General features: G+C 40.8%; 1 protein-coding gene across 1 annotated transcript in view; it reads right to left on the bottom strand.

The window, feature by feature from the left end:
• The window catches only part of flt4 (fms related receptor tyrosine kinase 4), a 43752-nt gene that overhangs the window by 18636 nt on the left and 1745 nt on the right, over positions 1-23371 (bottom strand). The window contains exons 2-9 of the mRNA XM_051419116.1: positions 8582-8678; positions 6472-6746; positions 4193-4329; positions 3913-4078; positions 2799-2938; positions 2545-2716; positions 628-745; positions 296-480 (exon numbers count right to left, since the gene is read on the bottom strand). Of these exons, the coding sequence (XP_051275076.1) occupies positions 296-480; positions 628-745; positions 2545-2716; positions 2799-2938; positions 3913-4078; positions 4193-4329; positions 6472-6746; positions 8582-8678 (1290 nt within the window). The remainder of the gene's footprint in view (positions 1-295; positions 481-627; positions 746-2544; positions 2717-2798; positions 2939-3912; positions 4079-4192; positions 4330-6471; positions 6747-8581; positions 8679-23371) is intronic.

The raw sequence follows: 23371 nt of genomic DNA on the forward strand, positions 1-23371 counted from the left end.
AGCCGAAGGGTGACAGGAAAAGAGGGAGACAGAAGGGATGACACGGTTGGATTGGGCCAGCACAGCAAGGACTTAGCCTTGGTACATAGGGCGCCAGCTCTACCTGGTGAGCTACCCGGGCACCCCGTGTCAGCATTTATTTTAAGTTTGGCGTCATTATACTTGCATAGACTCTATGTTCCTTACTTGCAAAACTAGTAAACTTCAAGAGTTTTTTAGCAGGAACATTAACTGTTGCACATCTACTGATTTATACTCTGAGAATACACAGACCAACAGACTACAGACTAGTTACCATTTACAACAAGCGTGATGTTGAGCTTCTTCTCCAGCGCAGCGGCACTGTTTTTCAGCACCACCATGTAGAGCCCAGAATCCTCCTGACAAACATCCTTAATCTCCAAAGCGTGGTTCAGGTGCATCCTCATCCTTTTCATCTTGAACTCTGGGCGCTGGTTTATCAGCTTTCCATCTTTATACCTGGACACAACACATACATAAAAGCACAGGCCCAGTTAAGATGCTGTGCCCCTAAATTAATCTGTAAATCTCAGATGTCTGAAGCTAATTATGCTTTTGGAAATTGCCCACTACTTTTAATGAATACACCAGGGAGTCTCGTCTTACCATTGTGTTTCAGGTGCAGGGAAGGCAGACACATTTACTTGTAATTTGAAAGACTTCTGGCCAGCAGTTACCTCCACCACTGGTCCACTTCTGTAGTTAAGGCTGATAAATGGCTTTTCTGGAAAAAGAGACATTCACTTGTTTACCTAAAGTAGTTATTGCCTGAGTCAAAGCTTTAAAAAAGCTTAAATTCACAACAGTTCACAATTGCTAAATAAACAGGGAGCGGGTTGAGAAGTTTGAGAGTTTTCTTGCTGTCACCACTGGAATCAGAAACACTCTTCAGGCCTACAGCACTAAATATTAGATATTTGTTATATGATAGATTTGTGCTAGACTATTCCCTTAAAGCAGGATTATATCATTTTTCAAAAAATTCATTATTTATCCTTCTTAAGTTTTATTTATAAGCAATAAATTGCACCTCTGCTCAATTCAGCACTCATATCATCCTTTCTTAGTCTGACATGACCTGTAATTTATGGTGGCTAATATAAGCTAACAGTAGCAAGGTAAAGCTACATAGATTGCTCTACAATGGGCATTACTGGGTCAGCTGCTCACTGTTAAACTGTGATATTGTTATACTACATTTTAGCATTTAGCAGTATCCTGTAATTGAAAGTTACATAGATCTGCTTTGTGTTTAGCTATGCTAGTGGCATGACATGGATGACAATGTCAATCCATCACTTTGGACTCAAATATCTCTATTCTATCCTCTCTTGCCTGGATTGCCATGACATCCATGTCCATCTATGGATGATTCTTAATAACTTTGGTGAACCCTTATCTTTTCCTTTAGAGCCATCATCATTATAATAACAGTGCAAACTATAAATACTTCAGCTTGAAGGGCCAGTGTGTAGGATCTACTGGCAGATAAAACTGAAACTGAATATAATATTCATAGGTATGTTTTGTTAGTGTATACACAAATAAGCCATAACATTATGACCACCTGGGCACCCTGACTGGTCTGTGGCTGCGCAGCCCGATATGCAACAAACTGCGACGCACTGTGTGTTCTGACACCTTTCTATCAGAACCAGCATGAACTTTTTCAGCAGTTTGAGCTACAGTAGCTCGTCTGTTGGCTCGGACCACACGGGCCAGCCTTCACTCCCCACGTACATCAATGAGCCTTGGCCGCCCATGACCTTGTCACCGGTTCACCGCTTTTCCTTCCTTGGACCACTTTTTATAGGTACTGACCACTGCAGACCGGGAACACCCCACAAGAGCTGCAGTTTTGGAGATGCTCTGACTCAGTCATCGAGTCGTCACAATTTGGCCCTTTTTTTTTTGTTTTTCCTGCTTCGAACACATCAACTTTGAGAACAAAATGTTCACTTGCTGCCTGATATATCCCACCCACTGGCACCTGTCAGTGGGTGGGATATATCAGATGATAACCAGATAATCAAGAAAGAAATGTTTTCATTACTTTAGATTGAGCCCTTTTTATCTACAGACGGGGCGGGTTCTCTTCAGCAGAGTCCACGATGCTGAACCGCCATGTTTCTACGGTAGCCCAGGACAAACAAACCGAACACTGAACTGACTCTGGCGAACCCCTCCCGACTTGATGCCACTTTATACTACACACTGGTTATTTGAGACCACAAATCTCCCAAAACAATTGTTGAGTGATAACTAGCAAATACTAGCATGCTTACACGCTAAACTAAGATGGTGAAAACATGATAAACATCATACTTGTTCAACATCATTATGTTTGCATCGTCTATGTGAGCATGCTCGCATGCTGATGTTAGCATTTACCTCAAAGCGCAAAGCCTCACAGAGCTGGATGTAGACTCTTAGTCTTGTTATTATGCACAGATACTCATGATTAATTATTAATGCCGTATTAAAGCTAACAGACTGATCTGATGACAAGGTGGTGGTGCTTACCATAAACTATGACCTGTGTTTGTTGGGTTTGTGTTGTGTCAATGCTGGTGACGTTGCAGCTGTAGGGGCCAGTATCTGTGACATTGACACTGTGGATGGTCAGGATGCTGACAGCCTCTGTGGTGTGAGACAGAGCTTCACGATGGTGCTTAGTGTCCACCCAACTGTTCGTCTGGTGAGAAGAAACCATCTGAAATTCAGGTTTTTATGCATTGACGTTGCACAACATGCGACCAACTGTTGCTGCTACGTACTTGTTTGCCAGGGTAAGACCACTGAATGTCCACGCCGGCGTTGAACTCCACCAGCGCTGTGCAGTTCAGGGTGAGGGCCTCTCCCACTATAAGCTCGACTGGGTCCTCAGGAAACAGCTTGACATCGTAAACCTGACTTCCTGTCCGGGAAAAAGAAAAAAGGGGGGAGGGAGAAACCGAGGGAGGGAGATAGTGAGAGAGGTCACAGTGACATCGTCAGCAGTTTTTCCTTCCTCGCAGGACCAAAGGAAATGACTTTACTTTGGACCAGAGGAGCCATCCTACTATAAAGAAGCTATATATCAGTGAAGGAAATTAAAGTGGAACACAGAGAACCCTCAATTAAAGATAAGAGAGAAAAAGCAAGGAAAGCCTTGGACACTGCCCAGTGTCTCTGATATTCAAGCCACCTCTCTCTGCAGTCACTGGAAATGACGTAGGGGGTCACGTATGCTGGTGAGGCCTGTGCAGCAGACTGTGATTGCCTGATTGTTTAAACGCTCCATTAGTGTTCGCAGTGAAGACTCTCATTTTCTCCCCTGACTGATGCTGCTGTTACTTTTGGCCCGGCAGCGGTGGGTATGAGTTTCCTTTCGCCCTCTGAAGTGAGAGGTGAATGATCTCACACAACATAGCGCAGAGCCTCCGGGTCCCTCAGAGTTCACTCGGAGAACGAGAGGGAACCTCAGCATGAAATCGTCATCCTAGAATCCTAAAATTTAATTATGCCTTCCGTTCTCTCTCTTTTCTTTTAATTCTGCTAGCATAATGGCACATGTCCCCACATTAAAAAGGGAGTTGTACTCGAAGGAAATTGCAAAATTAAATAAAATCCTTCAAATTGTCAGCATTAAGGCGTAATTGGCTCACTGACTGCCATGCAGAATTATGGGGACAGTCAATGCAGCACCACCTTCGATTTCCTTGCTAATTTCTCTTTCAACAAGAGTAGCTAGAGCTTCAGATCTAATTTAAATATTTGCACAGGGTCGATTATGTTTTTGTAGCTGTTGAAGTGAGGGTTTGTATGATCCACAGCATTTTGGCTGAAACACCAGAGGAGACTGAACCCTTTAAACCTTTGGAGTAATGTTTTTTTTGTTTTGTTTTTTACCTGTAGTGTGGATCAGGTAGCTGACAGATTCATACTCTTTGCCTCCCAGTGTGGCGACACACAAAAACCCGATGAGCATTGTCGCACTGTCTATGATTTGTCTGGGAATGGACCAGCCTCGCTTGTTGTCCCATGTCATCCCGCTCTTCTCCAGAGGAGTAGGAATCTGAGATAACACACATAAAAAACAATTAGTCAAGATGAAATCATCCATTAAAGCATCACTTGACAGCTTCAATTGGAGTAACAGAGAAATGGTAAATTGGTGGTGAGTACAAACCGCATGGAGGGTGACATTCAGATCAGGCACTGTGACCAGACATGGCACTATGACGTGAGTGGAGAAGCGTGTGATTAAAATAGTTTCCAGGTTGTCCTTGTGGTAGCTTCTTCTCCTGAGAAAGGGCTGCTCGGGGTCTGGATGCAGATAGAAACAGGGAGCTGTTAAAGAGTATCCCTGACGGCAGCCGGGATAATGTTGGTAATTACCGAGGTAACTTTGGGAACGGACAGCCAGATATCTCACAGCTCGATAATGACCCCCAAAGACACACCATATGTGGAGTTTATCATGATAACATGTAATGCAACGGTTCAGTATGTCCCCACGCAGTAAATAGCATTAAGAACTGCTATTATATGTCAGCTGAAAGACAGGCCGCCGAGGGGTTTAATCCTGCTCTACAGTTTCACCCCAAGCTGTCTGTTAGTGGAAAATATCTTCTGTGTTTCTTCCATAACACCTTGATGTTTCCCTTTTTATTGTCTGTGACTCACAGCTACTGTTGCACTGCCACTATTGGGAGTCAGCACAGCAATTGTGCCACCAATTTACATTACAGCTGTTATCACTATAAAACCTCATATTTTTGCTGCATGAGAGCACACTATTATAAAAATGCTTATCTCTCAGGCTTTGCTGTTAATACCAGCCACTTTTGTAAGTCAGCCAAAGATTTTATGTGACCTCAACCTCTCTTCCTTTCTTATTTCTTTTTTCTTTTTCTTTTTTTTTACCTGATAAGCCTTATATTATTTTTTGCAGCACTCAAAGCGATGACTTCAATCTGCTGCAAGGCCAAACAATAGGTCCTGTCGAGAGGCTTATATTTCTGCCCCGCGGTGGTCTAAATACACACAGGTAAAAGAAATAATACACAATGCCTTGCAGTTTAAATTCTTCACAATAAATCACTGAATGTACTAGAGTAGTTGGTTTTGGAGGAGGAGATGTCCCACCTAGGGCAAGAATAGTTTGCAAAGGATCAGGGATATGAGCCTGGGTGTGAGAGTGAGGAAGTGTTTGTGTACTTTACATGAGCCTGGGTGTGTGTGCGTGTGTGCGTGTGTGCAAGCCTATATAGTACAGCAGAGACTGAGGGTAAAGGGGAGACGTCTGCCTGTCTAACTCAACCCACATGCGTCCCTTCTCGTCCCGCCACACGCTGGGTTTAATTTATGGCCACGATATTCATCTGCTTCTGATCAGCCCCCTGGTTAGATCTGTGGAAACTGTTTTGGCACCTTGTCAGAGGGGATAAACAAGCGTTTCACTTGAGTGGACTGGTCAGCAGGATTCCCCTACATGACAATCATCTGTCTCTCCCATTCTCCCTATATCCACTCATCCTTCTACTTTTCTCCCACAGCACATGGAGCAAGGCGAGGAAGAGTAAAGAGGCCACCCTTAAGGCCAAGCTCAGAGTCCTCAAGTCGGTCTAAAATAGAGGAAGTAGGAGGGATGGATCTGAATCCTAATAGCATGTGAAACAGTGAAACCAGGAGCGAAAGATTGGTAGCAAAAACATATTTTATTGTTCAGGTCTTATCAGATTTGAAAACTCTCTGAGAAGGTGAATTGCAAGTGGCTGCCATATTTGAATACTAATAAATGAATAAGATATACGTCTGTCTTTATCTCTAATTAAAAATGTGAACAAGCCGTTCATTCCTACCTTTATCAAACACTTTGCATCTCTAATTTCCGAAACATTAATCTTGCCAGCTTCCAGGGTGTTACTGAGGCAAAGTCAACAACTCCCAGTTCTAAAAATGCAGGGGCGGCTTTGATACTGAAGTCATATTCAAACAGGAGAATTGTTTCAGTAGGATGTCTATGGTTTTCTTGTGAGCCTCCCAAGGAAAAGAGAAACTAAAGACTAAAGGCTCCACACAGCCAAGCCAAAGAGCTGCAGACCAGGTCGGGCAGGAGATGAAACATGCTCTCTTTAAACACAGAACAAGTTCAGACAGCAAAATGGCCCCCACAAACTGCAGACTCACTACTATATTAAATTGATTTTTTAAATAGAAAAGAAAACTCACGGTTAGAAATAAAATGATTTATCAAAACCGACAATTAGATTTTCATACTTGATATGCACTGCCATCTGACAATTACCTTTAAATGAAATAAGAGAGAGATTGAAACACTTGACAAAGAATATTCTGTGCTGAGCCAGTGAGCTGTCATTTAAATATTTTCAATTTCCAGCCGTAAGTGTGTGTGTGTAGGTCTGTGTGTGATTGTGTGTGTGGGTTTGTGGGAGTATGACTCACCTCTGACAAAGACATAAATGCTGACGGCAGTGGTGCCCACGATGATAGCCTTGACATCCTTGTAATAGCAGCGATAGTAGCCCGTGTCATTGGCTTGTGCCCTGTTCAGGACCAACCTCTTGCAGTACGGCTTCCCTGGCTGCCCCGGACACTCGCTGACCAAGGCGACCCTGTGCCCGGGGGCCCCGGTGGACGGCAGCTGGGCCTGACGGTCGGTTAGCTCCTGTCCCACCAAAGTCTGATCAGGCCAGGCCCAGGCCAGAGTGCGCTGTCCCCTGAGGAGACGTCGGGTCAAAGATTAAGGGACCGATTTTACGTTATTTGAACATTTTCAAATAACATTTTTCAAGTATCTCTTAAAATAACAGTCAGGTGCATTTTATTGTCTGTATTGTTCACATTCTAGCAGTCAGTGTCACATATTAACTCTAAGTTGAGTTAGCTCTAAGTGTCTGTGTGCATATGAGTGGATATCAGTGTGTGCATGTTTGTTTGAGATTCTATAAATGCATCCACACATCCCTGTTTACTATTTGCTTTGTCACATAAATTCAGTTATGGTTGGACATTATGACATTATAGGCATTATGAGCCATATTGAGTGGAATCATAACGGCTGTCTGTAAACTGATAGCTATGCTTTCACTACCTGTCTCCACCAACTACAAATGTGCACATTTGCAGACAGTGCCAAAATGTGATGACTGGAAATAACTGCAGGAAATCACAGAGGGCAATGAAAGTATTCTGTGGGTTATTTTCCAACCCTTGTGAATAGCGTCTATCTCTAGAAAAATGTACATTGTGAAGACTAAATTGACTAAAATCAAACTGACTTCCTGTCCCAGGAGATTGTCAGTGGTGCTGGCCATGTGTGGTTTACATGCAAACAATTATTGAAGACCTGCACTTGTCCAGTCCAAAGGTATCACCAGCTTTCCAAAGGCAGCTTTTTTTTGTACCGCAGAAACAAATTGGTTAATGGACTGACAGCTTGGCAGCAGGGAGCACAGCAGAGATTTCATAAGGATAAAGGATGGTTATTATGAGGAAATTCATATCTTATTTCAGCTCAGTTTAAATCAGTGTTGGCTGTGTTTTAGAACAAAAATATATCTGTGTGTGTTATAGGACTTTTTTTGTATAGACTTACATTAGATAGATCTGCTTTTTTTCTGTTATAAGGGCAGGGTTCTTGTGCAGAATAAGGGTATAAGGAGGGAGAGTGTACAAAACGTTCATAAATAAAACTGATTTGACTTTAATAATAATAATAGTAACAGCGCATCAGTGGTGGAGGAAGTATTCAGATCCTTTACTTAAGTAAAACAGCAATAGCACCCTGTAGAAAGAAAGAAAGTAAAAGTTCTCTATTAAAAATGTTATTTATGTAGCAAAAATGTATGTATATAGTATGAAAGGCATTCAATGCAGTTTCATTAGATCATTAGATTTGTATTACTGATACATTAAGCAACATTTTTTTTATTGTACTTCCTTAAGGTGGCACTCATTTTAAACTATTTCATATATGGCAGCAACTAATCATTATTTTATTATTGATTCATCTGATGATTATTTTCTCGATTCATTGATTCATTTTGGTCTTTACTATGTCTTTGTTTTGCTTTGTAATGCAATTTAATACATGGAGAAGCAGCAAATCACCAAATTTGAAAAGCTGGATCTATGAAATGTTATCTACCATTTTTAGTTTAATTCATAATTATGCATTAACCAGTTACTATATCTGCCAAATAATTGTAGTGGAGTGTAGAAAGTATATTTCTTTCTTAACTGTAGTGGATGTGAGGTATGAAGTAACACAATGTGTAACTTGTCAAGTAAAGAAGCTACATGAATCTTAACCTTAAAAGCATTCTTTGCATGCAGTACTTGAGTATGTATGTAGTTAAACGTGACAACTAAAATGTATTGCGCACTGTGAACCTCTTATTGCATCCCTGGGTCATTATTATGAAATAAGATGCACAATTTTGTTTTTCATTTTCTACCAATATAGTTTTTTATAACTTACTGAAATAACAAACAACAAGTCATCCACAACTGCACGTACACATTCCCAAACCAGAGCAGCACACACACATACCTGCATGTAATTGTGAGTGTTTCGTGGACTGGAATCACTAGGTCGTCTTTGGGGCTGTCAAGGATGGGTGGAGTCATAGAAAAGCCAATCACCAGACCTGAGGGAGCGAACACGGCAACTGCATTAGATTCATGTTACACAGGTCGGTCAGGTCCTGGACTGGTTTTGATAGAGCTGCTGGTAGGCTGTCAAATCTCCACAACACATCAGGGATCTGACATCCGACACAACAGCAGCTCAGATAGCACGTTGTTCATTACATTTACGAGCTGGAAGGCAATCTACTGCACTCGAAAATCATGGCCCACTTATGAGGTGAAGCTGCCCGGAGCTCCCTGCTTCCGCCTCTGAAATAGCCACAAAGAACATTTTCCCTTGATTCATTACTAATGCATTCACCTCACCGACTTGTGCTTGGTTAATATGGCCGGGTTAGAATGTCATTACAGTCCCAGAGTCCCCTCAGGGTGCTATTAACGCTTAGTCAGACTCCACACCTACAGTCTATCATGTATAAAAGTGTCACCATGACTTATGCCCCACCTGGATATCATTAGAGATGGAAAACACACACAGAGCGATAACACAGGCTGAGAGGATATATGAAGGTGGGAAGGGTTTCTTTGCATTTATGAAAGCAAATGATGACCATTTTTCACATCAGATTTGTTTGAAAATGATTTTGATACGTGTGCAGTATTTAATGCACTATATGTTGGCACTTTCCCAGCAGAGCAAGCTAAGCATGGAAAACTGTTCAAGGGCAAACAGAACAGCATCTTGAACATCTGAAAGACTACATTCAGTACTTTTCATGCCTGTAATCAATATTCTCTCTTACGCAGACAAAGAAAAGTACTTAGGGTCAGACAGTAGAGCGGCAGATGCATATTTCTACTGACTCAAACATCTTCAAGCATGTGTAATAGGCAAGACAACCGACAGCAGAAAAAGCAGCAAGACTGATTTCACAACAGTCAGTCATGACCTGCTGCCAATCAAAACCCAGAGCTCTGGACAGCTGCGATTCATGTACACAAACCTCATTCCTCCAACACATCCTGCTGCCCAGGGAGCACAATAGAGCAAGGTTATTCTTATGTAAATATTTTGTTAATCGTATTTACAGTAAAGTCTGATCCCAGTGGAAGGAGACTGATCACCCTGGGTTTCTTCCAATGCTGCAAACAGGCAGAAATTCAAAGATACCCTTAAAGTAGAGTGGTCAGGCTTGAATACAGTAAAGAGAAAACATTTAGAAGCACAGTATTTAGAAACTTTTTTGTTACCCTAATGACTTTAAGAGTAATGAGTAGAATTTTCCTAAAAAACTATATTTAGATACACAAATCATCCCTCTCAATCCCTTATGACTCACTAGAAGAGTGAGGCGGCGCCTATATTTTCTTGCAGTGCTCAGGGTCAGAGGGAAACAATAGCAATAAGGTTACATCGCTGTCACCTTCTCTCTTCTCTGCTCTCTATCTGCATAGATGTATAAAGAGCTGCAGGCATGTATGTTTGTTTTGCCGAGGGTGCGGCTTAGCTACACAGACATGCAGGCAGGATGAAGCGTGGCTTCAGCTGCATTCACATAAAATCCAGCAATGAGGCTCCTTCCTGCAGGGTTGTGCGGAGCACAGGTCGTGTTTATTTCTGCTTTGGAACGTAACTTCCGTGAAACAATCCGAAAATAACGTTTTATTTTTGCAAATTCACCTCCTTATTCTCACTAACACCACTTCCTCTCTTAATTCACTCTCTAGCTCACTATACCAGCACTGTGCTCTCACTCTTTCTCTCGCTTTGGGAGCTGGGGCAAACTTTGTATTGTGTGTTTTCAAAGAGCTACCGACAAATTCCTACTCATTATGGCTTTTAAGATTCTCCGAAGAAAAAGAGGAATACTCATTGGAATACTGAAGGCCACTTTTTAATTAAATCAACAGTAAATGAGAAAGAATTCATAAAAAAATAAGAGAAGGTATAGAAGAAATATATAAAGATACAAAAATATATGTAAATAAACTTCACTCTCATATCTGTCTGTACTCTCAAATCTGACATGCAAACATGAAGCTAGCTTCATATTTATACATGTTTAATATAGATCAATATTATATATATTTAAATTTACTAATTTAATCTGTTACTTAAGTTAGTTAAGTAAAACAACATGTCATGGTTTTACAAGGGGGTTATGTGCCAGACCTGACACTTCCCGGAGGTTCTGCTGGTGCTTACAGTGACCACAAAACGTCATATTATGTTATTTATTAGATTAGTTAGCTCTAGAGATGCTGGTAGGTGAATTCCACCATTTTTACACATCTTGGGGAGAACCACTGCACATGTGAAAAACATTCTATAAAATGTTTTGTGGCTCCAGAAGGGGGTTGTGTAAAACTTGACAAATTGCCTCAAATTATCTAACTTGAAGCAAACATCAGTTGATGCTGAAGACTACAAGTTTGAACATTTAAAAAAAAAAGGGAGTCTGGAGAATTACCAGACCTCTGCAGCCCGCTCCTCAGCTTGAAGCTAGCGGCTCCAGGCTGCATAAGGACAACACACCGAATCCTTCACCGAACTGTCGACAGTGTAGCTCCATTGTGGGTAATGTAGGCACCAGGTTTTGACAAGGATGAAACATGCATGGAATAAAAATGATAAAATCTCTGGTTCAATTTTGACTACTTTTTAAAAACTGACTATTGTGAGTATGACAGTGTTTGCAATGATGTTCGTACTCTTTTAACCAACTCTGCATCTACTGCACAGGCATGAGAGTGCTATTTGACTTCTCATCTGTTTCTTGGCAAAAAAGCAAATAAGTGGATTTCTCAAAATGCCAAACTATTCCTGTGTGCTTTACTATTGCTGGTGTTGACCCTCTTGCTTTCTTTAATACTAATAACATTTTGATTCACAATTCAAATATCCTTGTTCATCTCTGCTGGGGATCACAGTTGAGACAAAAAAAAAAACATGAAGCAACATCTGTTTCTGTCTTTGCTCGGATATTAAAAGGGATACCATGCTAATTTAAAACCTCATACAACCCACAAAATAACACTGGGATGACAGCTAACATCGCCATTCTGACAAAAAACAAACATGTTAAGGGGCTGAAGTGGGAAGTGGTGGCAGGTCGTGAATCATTCCCAGCTTGGCTCCCAGCAGGGTATTCCTTCCCTACTCTTTCAGAGATCTTTAACTCTGCCCCAAAGGAGACACAAAGTTTTCATAACATATTGTCTCAGCTCAGATGTGAAACTGCAACCAACTGCAGTCCCATCGCCACCCCAGTGCAACCCAACACGGCTTTGTCCACTCTTCCTCGCACCTGAAATGCCGTGAACAGTGGGCTATGTCGGAGAAACATACAAACATACACAGGGGCGAAACAGCGGACCCCCCAAGGGCTAAAGACAAGGGGAAAGTGTGAAAGGAAATTCCTGTCAGGACAGCATCTTCACTATTTTAGGAACAGCTAATTTTCTCAGGGAGGAGAACAAGACAGATCATCTGATTGAGTCCCAGCTCAATCTTGAAGAATAGCAGACAGATCAGTGCTGGGCCTCTCACACCTTCACATTAAGATTTCAATCCCTCCTGTGCTCTCTATTGTCAGCAGACCTGGATGTTTCCCTCTGGCCATAGATGAAGAGCATAGGTCAAAGCCTGTGAACTTAATACACACATACTACACTCTGGGAACTAAACTGAATTGAAAACAAAAAAGTTTCAGTATCAGTATCAGAGTATCAGTACGGATACTATTTGTTGGGTGGAGAGACACATAAATGCGAATGCAAATAAAAGCTAATGTCACTCAGCCCCCTTCTATATGTGTAAAGGCAACAGTTTGCTAACATTTCTCCAAGGTGTTTGTTTGTTGTGGTTCCCCGAAGTGGCCAAAGAATTCAATTAGTACTGTTTTAAATGAGGCTTACAGAAAAGCTCTACACTAGCATTGGTCATTTGTTCAAACACTGTTGATCTTTACCAAACCTTTGCCAAGTAGTTTTAATTGTCATAAACCTAACTAAACCTCAACCATAGAGGAGGCAGATCATAAAACTCTAATGTGAATCTTTTTTTGTAATAGTCATTTGTTTTGCAAGGCACTGACAAATTATCATCCTGTTCATAGAGGCGCCAGATGAGAAAACGCTTACGGGCAAACCAGGAAGGCAATGACAAATTACTTGCAAAATTGAAAGATTTACAACACATTCTGCCACCTACACAGATCTGACTCTCTGCACTCACTCATGCCATCAGAATGATTTGAAAGACACAATAAAGAATTGAACATGATTTTACAATATAGTCAAAGGACAAAGGATTATTCTGAGGAATAATGCAGGATATCATGGGTAAATGCACATATCCAGTGACGGCTGATGTGCAGTGACATGCTTATTCTTCCTGAGAGATGTGCACTGTGATCCATATTGTAGCTGAGTCTCAATGATGCAGGCTTCCCTCCCAATCAGTTGAGAGATCGCACACTGACAGACAGGCTGCAAATTGAAAATCTTTTTGAATGTCATGACTGCCCTGAGAGACAAAACATCAAGATGTTGGAGGTGTATTTGGGAGGACAACCTGGAAAGGATGTATTTACTATACAGGGAAGATTTCAGCTTTGGCTATTTGAAATGCTTTAATACAGTAAGATCGAGTGATATGTCACAGTACAGCAGGGTGTCACCCCAGAGGGCAAGGAAGGCATTACACTCACAAGGAGTCAAGCTGAAATCTTTATGAAGTCAGGAAAAACATTTAACATATAATTTAAAGTGCTACAATTCATGACAAATATGCCGTTGTACTGTGAGCTCAGCACTTCTGACATGATCTATTTCCAGGATGAGTTAGAGCCACATTACTTGTCAAGACTTTGGGTCTTTTATATATTACTTGTGATCCGAAATGGCTCTCTCATAACTGCTGAAGGAGGTGCTGCAAAGTCATAACTTAATGTGTGCTGGGTTACAAATGGCTGCGGGCCAAAACAGCCACTGACTTCTCCGCTGTTTGGACATTTCAGATTGATGAGAGGTAGGAAGGGGGCATTTCAACGCCTTACATTCTGTGGGTGATTCTCGGTCACGATGCTCCAGGAGCCGCTAGTTTCTTCCCCCGTGTTTTCACAGTGATGAAGATGTTTTGTGCCAGATGTCAATATCTTCCATATGGGATGTGCTGTATAATGTACACACCCTGTTTCCAAACTGTGAGACACCAGATATGGAGGCCTGTCAGCTACGTAAATAGTTTGTAGAAATATATAATTCCATTAGCACACATTGCTCCAATGTACAGCTATGTGGAGAGAATGCCAAAGAAAACGGAACACATCAATTCATACAAGTTCATGGCTGATAGCATATCTTGTCATGATAATAAACACATTTTCCTGGCGTGACCTTTCATGGCGCATTTCATGACAGATTGTTATGACTGTTATCACTCAGTTTGCTCATTTATCTTAATATGCTTTAAACATTGAAGTGAAAAAAAAGGGATAACAGTCTCAGATATATTGTACAAGCCTTGCTCCTAAACGGCAGTTTCAGCTGGAGGACAGTCAGCAGTCAACAGTTGTGTAGGTGGACAGTGAGTAAGCAGAGCTGCAGTGGTGAATGCTGGTTTAAGGAGACTGTTAATGTTCTGTGCAGCTTCAATATAAAGAAAAATGACTGGCTCAGTACACTGTAAGTTAAACAAAATGGATTAGGTTTTGGCCCCGTAGCTACAGTTTATATAACTTTACATTACTGCTGAACTTTTTTGAATGAATGCTGATGTGTAACATATTTTTTGAATATCAAACACAGCCATTCATTTCTGTGAGATATGAAAATGAATCAATTAGTAAACTCCTGCCTGAGTTGTGAAATCCATCGCAGTGGACATCTTGCCTGCATTCATTTTTGTCAGTGTTTTGTTATTGTTGCATGGTACTACAGTTATATGTGAAAACTGATTTGAAAAGTGCACTGCATTAACTCATAATGACAATGCAACTTTGTAAACTAAATGCAAAGTTGATGACAATTGGCATATTTTACATATCACCAGCAGGTTGAAAGAATCTGATACTCGATTTTTTTAACCGTGTGATTTGTGGAAAATTGCATAAGAAATGCTAAAACACCAGTATGGCCCAGTATTCAAATCATTTTTGGAGAGTTTTCTGTAGTTAACAACATCAGACAGATCAACATTTATCTGTTCAGAATGATTGCTTGGTCTGAAAAGTCAAATGGATGGAGATTGGCTGGTTGACAACCACCTTAGAAAACAGAGGGCAGAAAGCCAAAAAAATATTTGAGCTTGGTTGCCCTCCTTTCCCATGCATTCCAGCTGGTGGTGCAGAGATAAGCTGCAGCTTTGGGTGATTAGCTTCAACCAGCAAAAAGCAAGCATCACATTTGAACCTACAAAGATAAAACACAATATTTCCAAAGTTGATTTACTCCTTCTGTTATCAAATGATTGCACAGGACATAAACACACAAGTTTAGATGTGTAAACACCCCATTAACAGTCTATGACAGAAAAGCGTTGATCTTGTAGCCAGTTTTCTAAGTTTCCAACACTTGAAATGACAATGACTCCAACGACTTTATAAATCTTGTGATTGAGCTCATTGCGTTCACAATATCTGACACTCTATCAGTGGGGATTGTCAAAAATAATTCAACAATTACTGAAGATTTAAAAATAGAACTTTTCATTGGCACTCAATTGACATGGTTTTGTCTCGGAGAAACAGCTCATTGAACATGTCCTTGTAAAAACTTGACATTGCTCTTGCAAAATGTGATTTCTCTGAAAACCCATTCTCGCTGTGGGAGTAATGTGTATACCCTGCACCAGCTCCAACTGGCTCTGCCAGGCAAACATTAATGTTTGAGTGGCCTTAAAAAACTTTTCAGGCTGATATTTGTTTAAAACAGCAATAGAAGAGAAGGAATGATAAAATGTAATTTAGATAAGGATGAGGCAGTGAAAACAGTTTGGTTGGTCTTGCTTTCAAATATGCCAACCATGTGACAGCGATAATATAGAGATGGCTACATGAGACACGCTGGTCCACACAGCTGGTGTTTCTCCATTTTCTGTGCTGCATGCCTCTGCCATGATGGAAGTGCCAGATGTATATGTGAGCAGAAGTGCCAGAAGTCAGAATATTTCAAGGACAATTGTGCCTGTTCACTCAGCATGTGTATAAGGCTTTAGACTTTGAGGTCAGCTCACATACCTGGTTGACAGGGAGGAAAGATGTGTGACTGGCTACTTGTCAATTGAATTGTGAAAACAGCATGCCAGAGGAACATCACATGTAGCTCTTTACTTAGGTTTGAAGAGCAAAAATAAGAGGTGCAGGTAACTGCTTCATCTAAGAGCTTTGCAACAGTTTATTTCTATAGAATATGACAAAATGTAATAAAAAGGATTTTGCTGAAAAAATTTAAATCTAATTTATTTTGGACAGCTGCTATTCCAATCATGCTTATAGTCATTTAAACTGCAATGTCAGTCACAGTAGCCAAGAGGTTGAAGATGCATACTGTAAAAAGATCTCCAAAAGCAAAATGACCCAAAATGAAAGGATGAATGTGACATTTTGAGAAATATGCTCATTTTCTTTCTGACCAACAGTTAGGTGTTAAGACTGATACCACTGTCGTGTCTGCACGGTAAACAGGACTATGTAGGTAGAGCCAGCAGGTAGCTTACCCCACCACAACAGCTAATTAATTAATTAATTCATCTCCTCTGTACAAAACCTGAAGAGTTCACAATGTTTCACAAGAGGTTTTGCATGAGACTATTTCTTGTCTTGCCAGGATCAGCTGCCTCTGGCTCAGGCTAGCCTAGCTGTTTCCAGTTTTATGCTAAGCTAAGGCTAAGCTAGGCTGTAGCTACATATTTACCATACAGATAAATCTTCCTATATAACTCTTAATATTTCCCAAAATATTGAACTATTCATTTAAGAAAAAACAGTACTGCAGCCTGTATTCTAGCACATAAATCAAACAAAGTTGCTCCTCAAACCACTTGTCCCCTTGCTTGCTGCCCCCACTGATAACTAGAAGGATGTGTGAACAGACAGTGCATGAATTTTTAAAACACCACTCCAGTCTGGCTTTATCTTTCTCTGTAAACAAGAATCACGAAGCAATGAAAATTTCCAAGTAAAGTAGCTCTGCAGAGTAGCAGAGGAAATTATAGTTTCTATTTTAATGTTCTTGTTTTGTGAAGAGCTGTGGCAAAATGAATTGTAGGATTGCTCAAATGGGACTACAGTGGCATATACCGTAGATCTTTTAACCACCTAAAAGCTTCTGCATTATGTACGTTTATTGTATCCTTTGCTGGGCTCCCTTCCTGGCTCATACTGGTGGTTTGGTCACAGTCAGGGAGACTGGACATCCCAGCCTATGGAGGGCACCTGCTGACTAAATATCACACACACACATACACCGGGGAAGAAGCCTGGCTGCCATAAGGCACTCTAAGCCAGTTAAAAATGTAAAGCTTCTCTGACAAGCAGATACATAGAAAGCAGCCAGGAGTCAGGCATCAAAGGTACGCATGAAGATGAGAGCTCCTCTCTCCAAGGGTACGACGCAGGGTACTTTAAAGCTTGTGTGAAAGGCAGCACAGTGTTTTTCATTGCGAGCAAATTTCCTGTTTTCTTTATCATGTTCACGCTTCTCCCACTTCCCTTTTTCATGGACGGTGAAGGAGATGTTGCCGTTCGTGTTTCCTCGCTCCTCTGTAGTTTTGTCTCTGATCAGTCACATGACAGGAACAGGAAAAGAGGAATCTTGTGTAAACAAATAACTCTTTTCTCAGAGTCTCAATTTGGCAGAAAGGATGCGACGTGGGAGACTTTCAAAAATACAAAAACAGGTTTTCACAGATACAGAAATTGTGATTAGGTACTTGTGCCGTTGCTTTGTGGTTATATACTGTATAAATGGATGAAATGCACTGGGAAGACATTTGAATTTTTCTATATATACAGCTGTGACTTCCCTTCAATGGACAATTTCTTTAAAAAAAAAAAAACCCCACAGAGGGTAAAAATGCTTCAGTGGGACAGCCAATGTTATTACTGGAATTGAATTGCTCTTTTTTTTCTATAGGTCTAAGGGTAAAGAGCAACATGTAGGTGACAATGCAGCTACAGTTATTTCAGTGACACAGTATCTGGCAAAGGGCCATGGCTAAGGCACTCTGAAATAGCCCTGTATGTCCGGCGAGGGACAGGAGGCCATGCAGGCCATGGAGCAGACCTGCTCTATGGATGTGGAGTCAGCTTGCCTCGGGCTGTAACTCTCCCTCTCTCTCTCTCTCTCTCTCTCTCTCTCTCTCTCTCTCTCTCTCTCTCTCTCTCAAATAAAGTCCACTTCCTCTGTCATCTGGACACAAGGCCGGGCCAAAGTCAGGCGACGGACTGACTGGCAGCCACACTTTGATTTCATTGTTACTACGGAGGAGGATGACATCCACCACGTCCCTGTCCTCTCTACTATTGGGGGAGTTCAGCCTTTCCAACATCCTGCCAGAGGGGGGGTGCAAAATTAAGGATGCAGCGACAAGCCATCTGGGCCAGCTTCCTATGTTTAAAACCTCTGTCCCTGACTAAATCTTCCTGTACCTGCCTCACAGGCACACCGGACAACTCAAGCACTTCCTCTGTGTTCAGTTTTTGCATGTCATCATTTTTATCACTGAGAAATGGTTTCCCATGCTGAGAATGGAACCAAGCACATTCTGGTAAATGCTTTGTAACTGGCTCCTGGCACTGACATTACTTTTGGGAAACATCTAAAATATCTCTTTAAATACAAGAAAGCGCCAAAGATTAGCACAGCCCATCCCTGCTGTGATGGCTTGCACACTCCTAAAACTCATGCTGAGACTGTTCAGAGGCCAAACTTTGAGGAGCCCCATGACTACGCTTGTTACCTAATTCAGGCCATAAACAAGTCTCTGCTGCCGTGTCAGATGTCTAAGCGAGCTAAATCACGGCAGCTTCAGTTGCCGTAGAAAACAAGGGCAAAGTAGGGAGTGTCGGGTCAACAATTATGAAGCTGAATGCCTTAAGGGAGGGAAGCTGGCAATTTCCTCAGGCTTTGCCAATGGACTCTTTCCCATGAACCTCAAGCGACCTACAATGACAAGGCAAGAGGTATGAGTGACCAATGAGATGCTAAACAGACTTCCAAGTCACAACCCTATACCCACGCAGCTGCCTGAGACTGAGTAGCAATTTGAACGTAATAGCAATGATGGCTCTTGTTAAACTGATAACAGCTCTAAATAATGCTTGTTTCTAAGCAACACAAGCACTTTGGAGAGTTGTAATATCCATGTAACAGCCACAACATCCAAGGATCTAGTTTCTGCATTCAGGACATGTGTAGACTGATCAACCAATAAAGGCAATTGCCACAAAGCAGTTTCCATCCAGTGTCTGTCAACACTACTTACAATAAATGTCCTTTCACTGGTTGTTACAGATGCTGAATTTCACGTTGTTAGCTTTGCATTAGCATGTCAAGAGAATCTGTGAAGGTAAGTATTTGAAGCTGTATAAGTCCACAATTATTCTGGACTCCCTAATTTATCGTTAAATCCATTTCCCTGTCGAATGAAATCCGACTCATCAGCTCGCCAACATTTAGGCCGAACATAATAATGTGCAGCAATCCTCGTGGTCTTTTTTTGGCCATAATTAACAGCTGTGTCCTATAATTTATTTCATTTTCTAGCTAAAAACACTTATACATATAGCTGTACTCATACCCATTCATGCGTGGGTTATTTTGCTCATTGAATAACAGCTCAAGTACTCAGCGAGTGAAGCATCACTAAAATGTATTTCTGACAAAGTATGAAACTCAGCCCAGTGTGAACATGATAGAAAGAGAAAAAGAAAGAAAGAAAATCAATAGGTTAAGCCTCCTCTGTATGGTAATTATTCTAAGTGTTGGAGAGCATTTTTAAGAGTGCTAAGAAAAATGTACATTGCCGGAGGAAAATGGTAGCCTGCTGTGGTCAACATTTAATTTGCACAGCAGGGACACTGAGACTGACCTTGAAGGAAGGATTCTGAAGACAGCATTAATCCGTTATACGGTGCAACTCGTTCTTTTACAGGCAAGTCAGACTCTGTCAAGACAGCAGGCCTATTGATTCTGAAAGTTGTCAAGTACTTTGATGAGGGGGCAGTAATTGTACACCTAATTGTCCGTTGTTGTGGTGGGTCAAGCAATGAGAAGACTGTTTAGGAAGCTCTGCCGACTAAAGCTGTAAATATGCAGTTTATATGCAGTGGACAGTTATACAGCTTTGGACAAATTTTGACCAGATGAAAAGTTCAACCAAAGTTCTTAAAACTGATAATGAGAGAAACATGAATGCACCTAATTTATTGGCAATCCGTCCAGTAGTAGTAGAAGTCCAGATACCAACTGTGACCTGTATACTGTCACCATCCATCAAGTTAGGTAGTCTCAACCAGTTCAACTCGGTGTCAATTTCAACATGGTGGATGGTTGTTCGCATACTTTATACATTTCTTACGATGAACAATTGACAGATGACAAATGACTGGTGACGGTGACAGATAATGCCAGCTACATTCGCTATCCTCTAAAAATGTTGCTGCCAACGCAGAATGCTCTATTATTCCCATTCCTTATTGAGATATTTCAGTCTGGACCGAAGTGGTGGAGAGACCAACGGACCAACATTGCCATCCCTAGATTCATGCAGCTAGCATGGCTGAACACTGGGCACAGGAAACATGGAGGGAAATATGAAAACAAGAATACCACAGATGGTTTTCATCTATCAACTATCTAACACCAACTTAGACACATATTTGGCTTTTGCTGCAGATTCCTGGTGCTGAAAGAGCTTATCTCTCAGCTCTAGTCATATTTGGGGTGTTGGTACTTTAGCATGATGAGAAAGTGAGAGACCAGACGTACAAATGCCCAAGGGGCCTCGCTAGTCCATGCCAGTGATGAGTGAGGCACCGGACTCCCTATTTATTTGGACTTTACTGCAGAGAGCTTTCCACACGGAGCAGCAGCAGCAGCAGCAGCAGCAGCAGCAGCAGCAGCAGCATTCCTCTCTCATCTGAGCTGCTATCCAGCTGATAGAACAAGATATCCAAGGACAGACACCAAGGGTCCGCTCCTCGGGGTCCTGAGGTTGAATCCTGAGATCAGTGCTGAGAATAAGGGGATATTGTTGGCTAAAACAACTCGACCTCTATAAGTGGACGACTAGAATAATACCCAGAGTTGAGAGTCAGATTTCTGGGATGATCTGATCAAGCGGAGGTATGCGTACAGAAAACACTCAGCTAAAAGCAATATCAACACTATGCACCCAAGACAAAGAGTAAGCCAAAGATCATTCGGCTCTAGAGCTCAGCTTTAGAAGAAAAAAAGCGATTCACTGTTTTCATATGTGGCTTCTTTTACTGGGAAGGTTTTCAATAGCCAATTATGCTACAACAAAAACAAGGAAATTAAGAGGAGATGAATCAATCAGTGATTCAAAATTCATTTGAGTCATATCCTATATGAGCAAAACTGAACCAAAATGTCTTTTTAAAATCAGACTGAATTTCTGTGGCTGTGTAATAAATGTTTTGGAACCACCATAATTCAAACCAGAGACAGAGCGTGACAGAAAGATGGTAGAAAACGGCTCGGGGTGAAATCTTGAAGCTTCATAAATGCAGCTGCTGTGTAAATTATATCCTCTCCCCTTAAAATGACAATGACTTCTGGGCTGGCAGGTCTACAGTCCACTCTCCCTCAATCTTCCTCTGTGATCAGAATAATGTGAAGCCAGCGCTCTCATCATGCTTGCGTCAGACTCCGACTCAGAAGTGTCTTTTTAATGTCACACATTTGTATTTTGCTAAAAGAAATGTGAGGGGGTTAAGAAGGATAAGAAAACCCTTCAGACTAAAAACAAAGCATTTCACTATTAAAATATGAGGTATGAGGTATCTTTTAAAACAAGAAATGCTCAAGTTATTCAACCAGAGTCAGAAAAAGAATATATGGAATGGTGTTAAGTACTTGAGATAAAAAGAAATGCTAATTGTATTCCGTTAAAGAAAAAGAAGACTACAGAAATCAGCTTATTATTAGAGGGATTTGAAACAAAATTTTAAAATAAAAAATAACATAAGAACTGCAATTGGTCGACTGAATAATAATCATTTTTTAAATGTTTAAATTTTTTTTGTTTCAGCCTCTCATATTTCCTGCTTTTCTTTGTTTCATATCATATTAAACTGAATATAAATAGTTTTGGACTGACAAAATAAGACATAAAGACTTCACCTTGGACTTGGGAAATTGTGACCAACATTTTTCACTGTTTTCTGACATTTTACAGATCAAACAATTAATATTATCAGTCTAGAAAATAATAATTATTAGTTATTATTATCGTATATTTTATTATAGTTAGTTGCTGCCCTAAAGATACTATCATGCACATGCGCAGTGGGCACACATACAACACAATCTGACAATACGACTCTGGTCTCAATGGAAAACACAGCAAATCTTACCATTGCCAATTCATTATCATGGCCTCTAGTGAAAAAAATGCTTTCACTGGGTGGACATTTAGCACTTTTTTTTTGTCTTCTCAGACCTATGTGGGTTTAAATAATTGAGTGAAAAATTGGGAATTAATGAAGTTAATCTTCTTTTTCCTCATCTTCTTCTTCTTTAAAGCAGAAAAGAGAGACATCACAGTTAAATCCAAGTCGTGCCTTCCAGCTGTGAAGATGCTGCCATCATCAAGACATTTTCAGATAAGACCAACTGCTAAGGTTAGCTACACAGAAGTTATCTAGTTAGCTAAAGTTAACCTGTCTGCTACTGATGCTGGTGACAGAATACCCTTAAGTAAAAGTTATCTTATTGATATTTCTTTTGTCTTGTCTTTATTTGCAAACATTATTGTATTGTAGGTTGATACTGAGGTCATTCAAAAGTAACAGAAAGTAGTTATGTTACTTTAATATTGTGACTGGCATGGATTAGGTTACTCACTACATTTTTAAACAGTTCGTTAGTAATTGTATCAGATACATTTTTAAAATAACCCTCCCAACCCTGATCCTTTGTATCTAGGAGCTGTGTCATGCTCTGCACTCATGAAGGTAGAAAAGACAAAGAAAAGAAACATTTTATATGAATTCTACATCATGTCAAGACTATTTTCAACCCCCCCATGTTTACAAAAACTAAACAAATATTTAATGCTAGGCCTAATACAAGTTTCAATCTGAAGTGGTGAGCAAAAAGCTGCCATATTGAGCCAGAACATAGGCCTCTTTCTCTCACATCTCTGCCTTAATGTGGTGCTCAGTTCAGGAGTACATAGTGTGAGGCTGTAATTGAAAAATGTGCGTCTCTGATGTGAAACTAGTAGTGTTCTTTTTTCTGCCTCCAGGATAGTTCTGAAATATTGTGCTTGTACTGAGCATCAATTGAGAAAGATGGTGGGCCACGTACGGTTGAACTACTAACAGGGCTGCAAATAAGTCCTTCAAAAGATAACACAACACATACGCTTCATCGGGGTTGTGTGATGACAGAAATGTCAGACAGAGCTTTACAACTTGAGAACACACTCTGTGGATTATTACTTTTTTTAATACTGTGAAAGTTTGATAGAGCCTTAAAAGAACCAGTTGAAAACAGGAGG

Source organism: Dicentrarchus labrax, unplaced genomic scaffold (genome assembly GCF_905237075.1).
Source record: "Dicentrarchus labrax unplaced genomic scaffold, dlabrax2021, whole genome shotgun sequence".
NCBI lineage: Eukaryota > Metazoa > Chordata > Actinopteri > Moronidae > Dicentrarchus > Dicentrarchus labrax.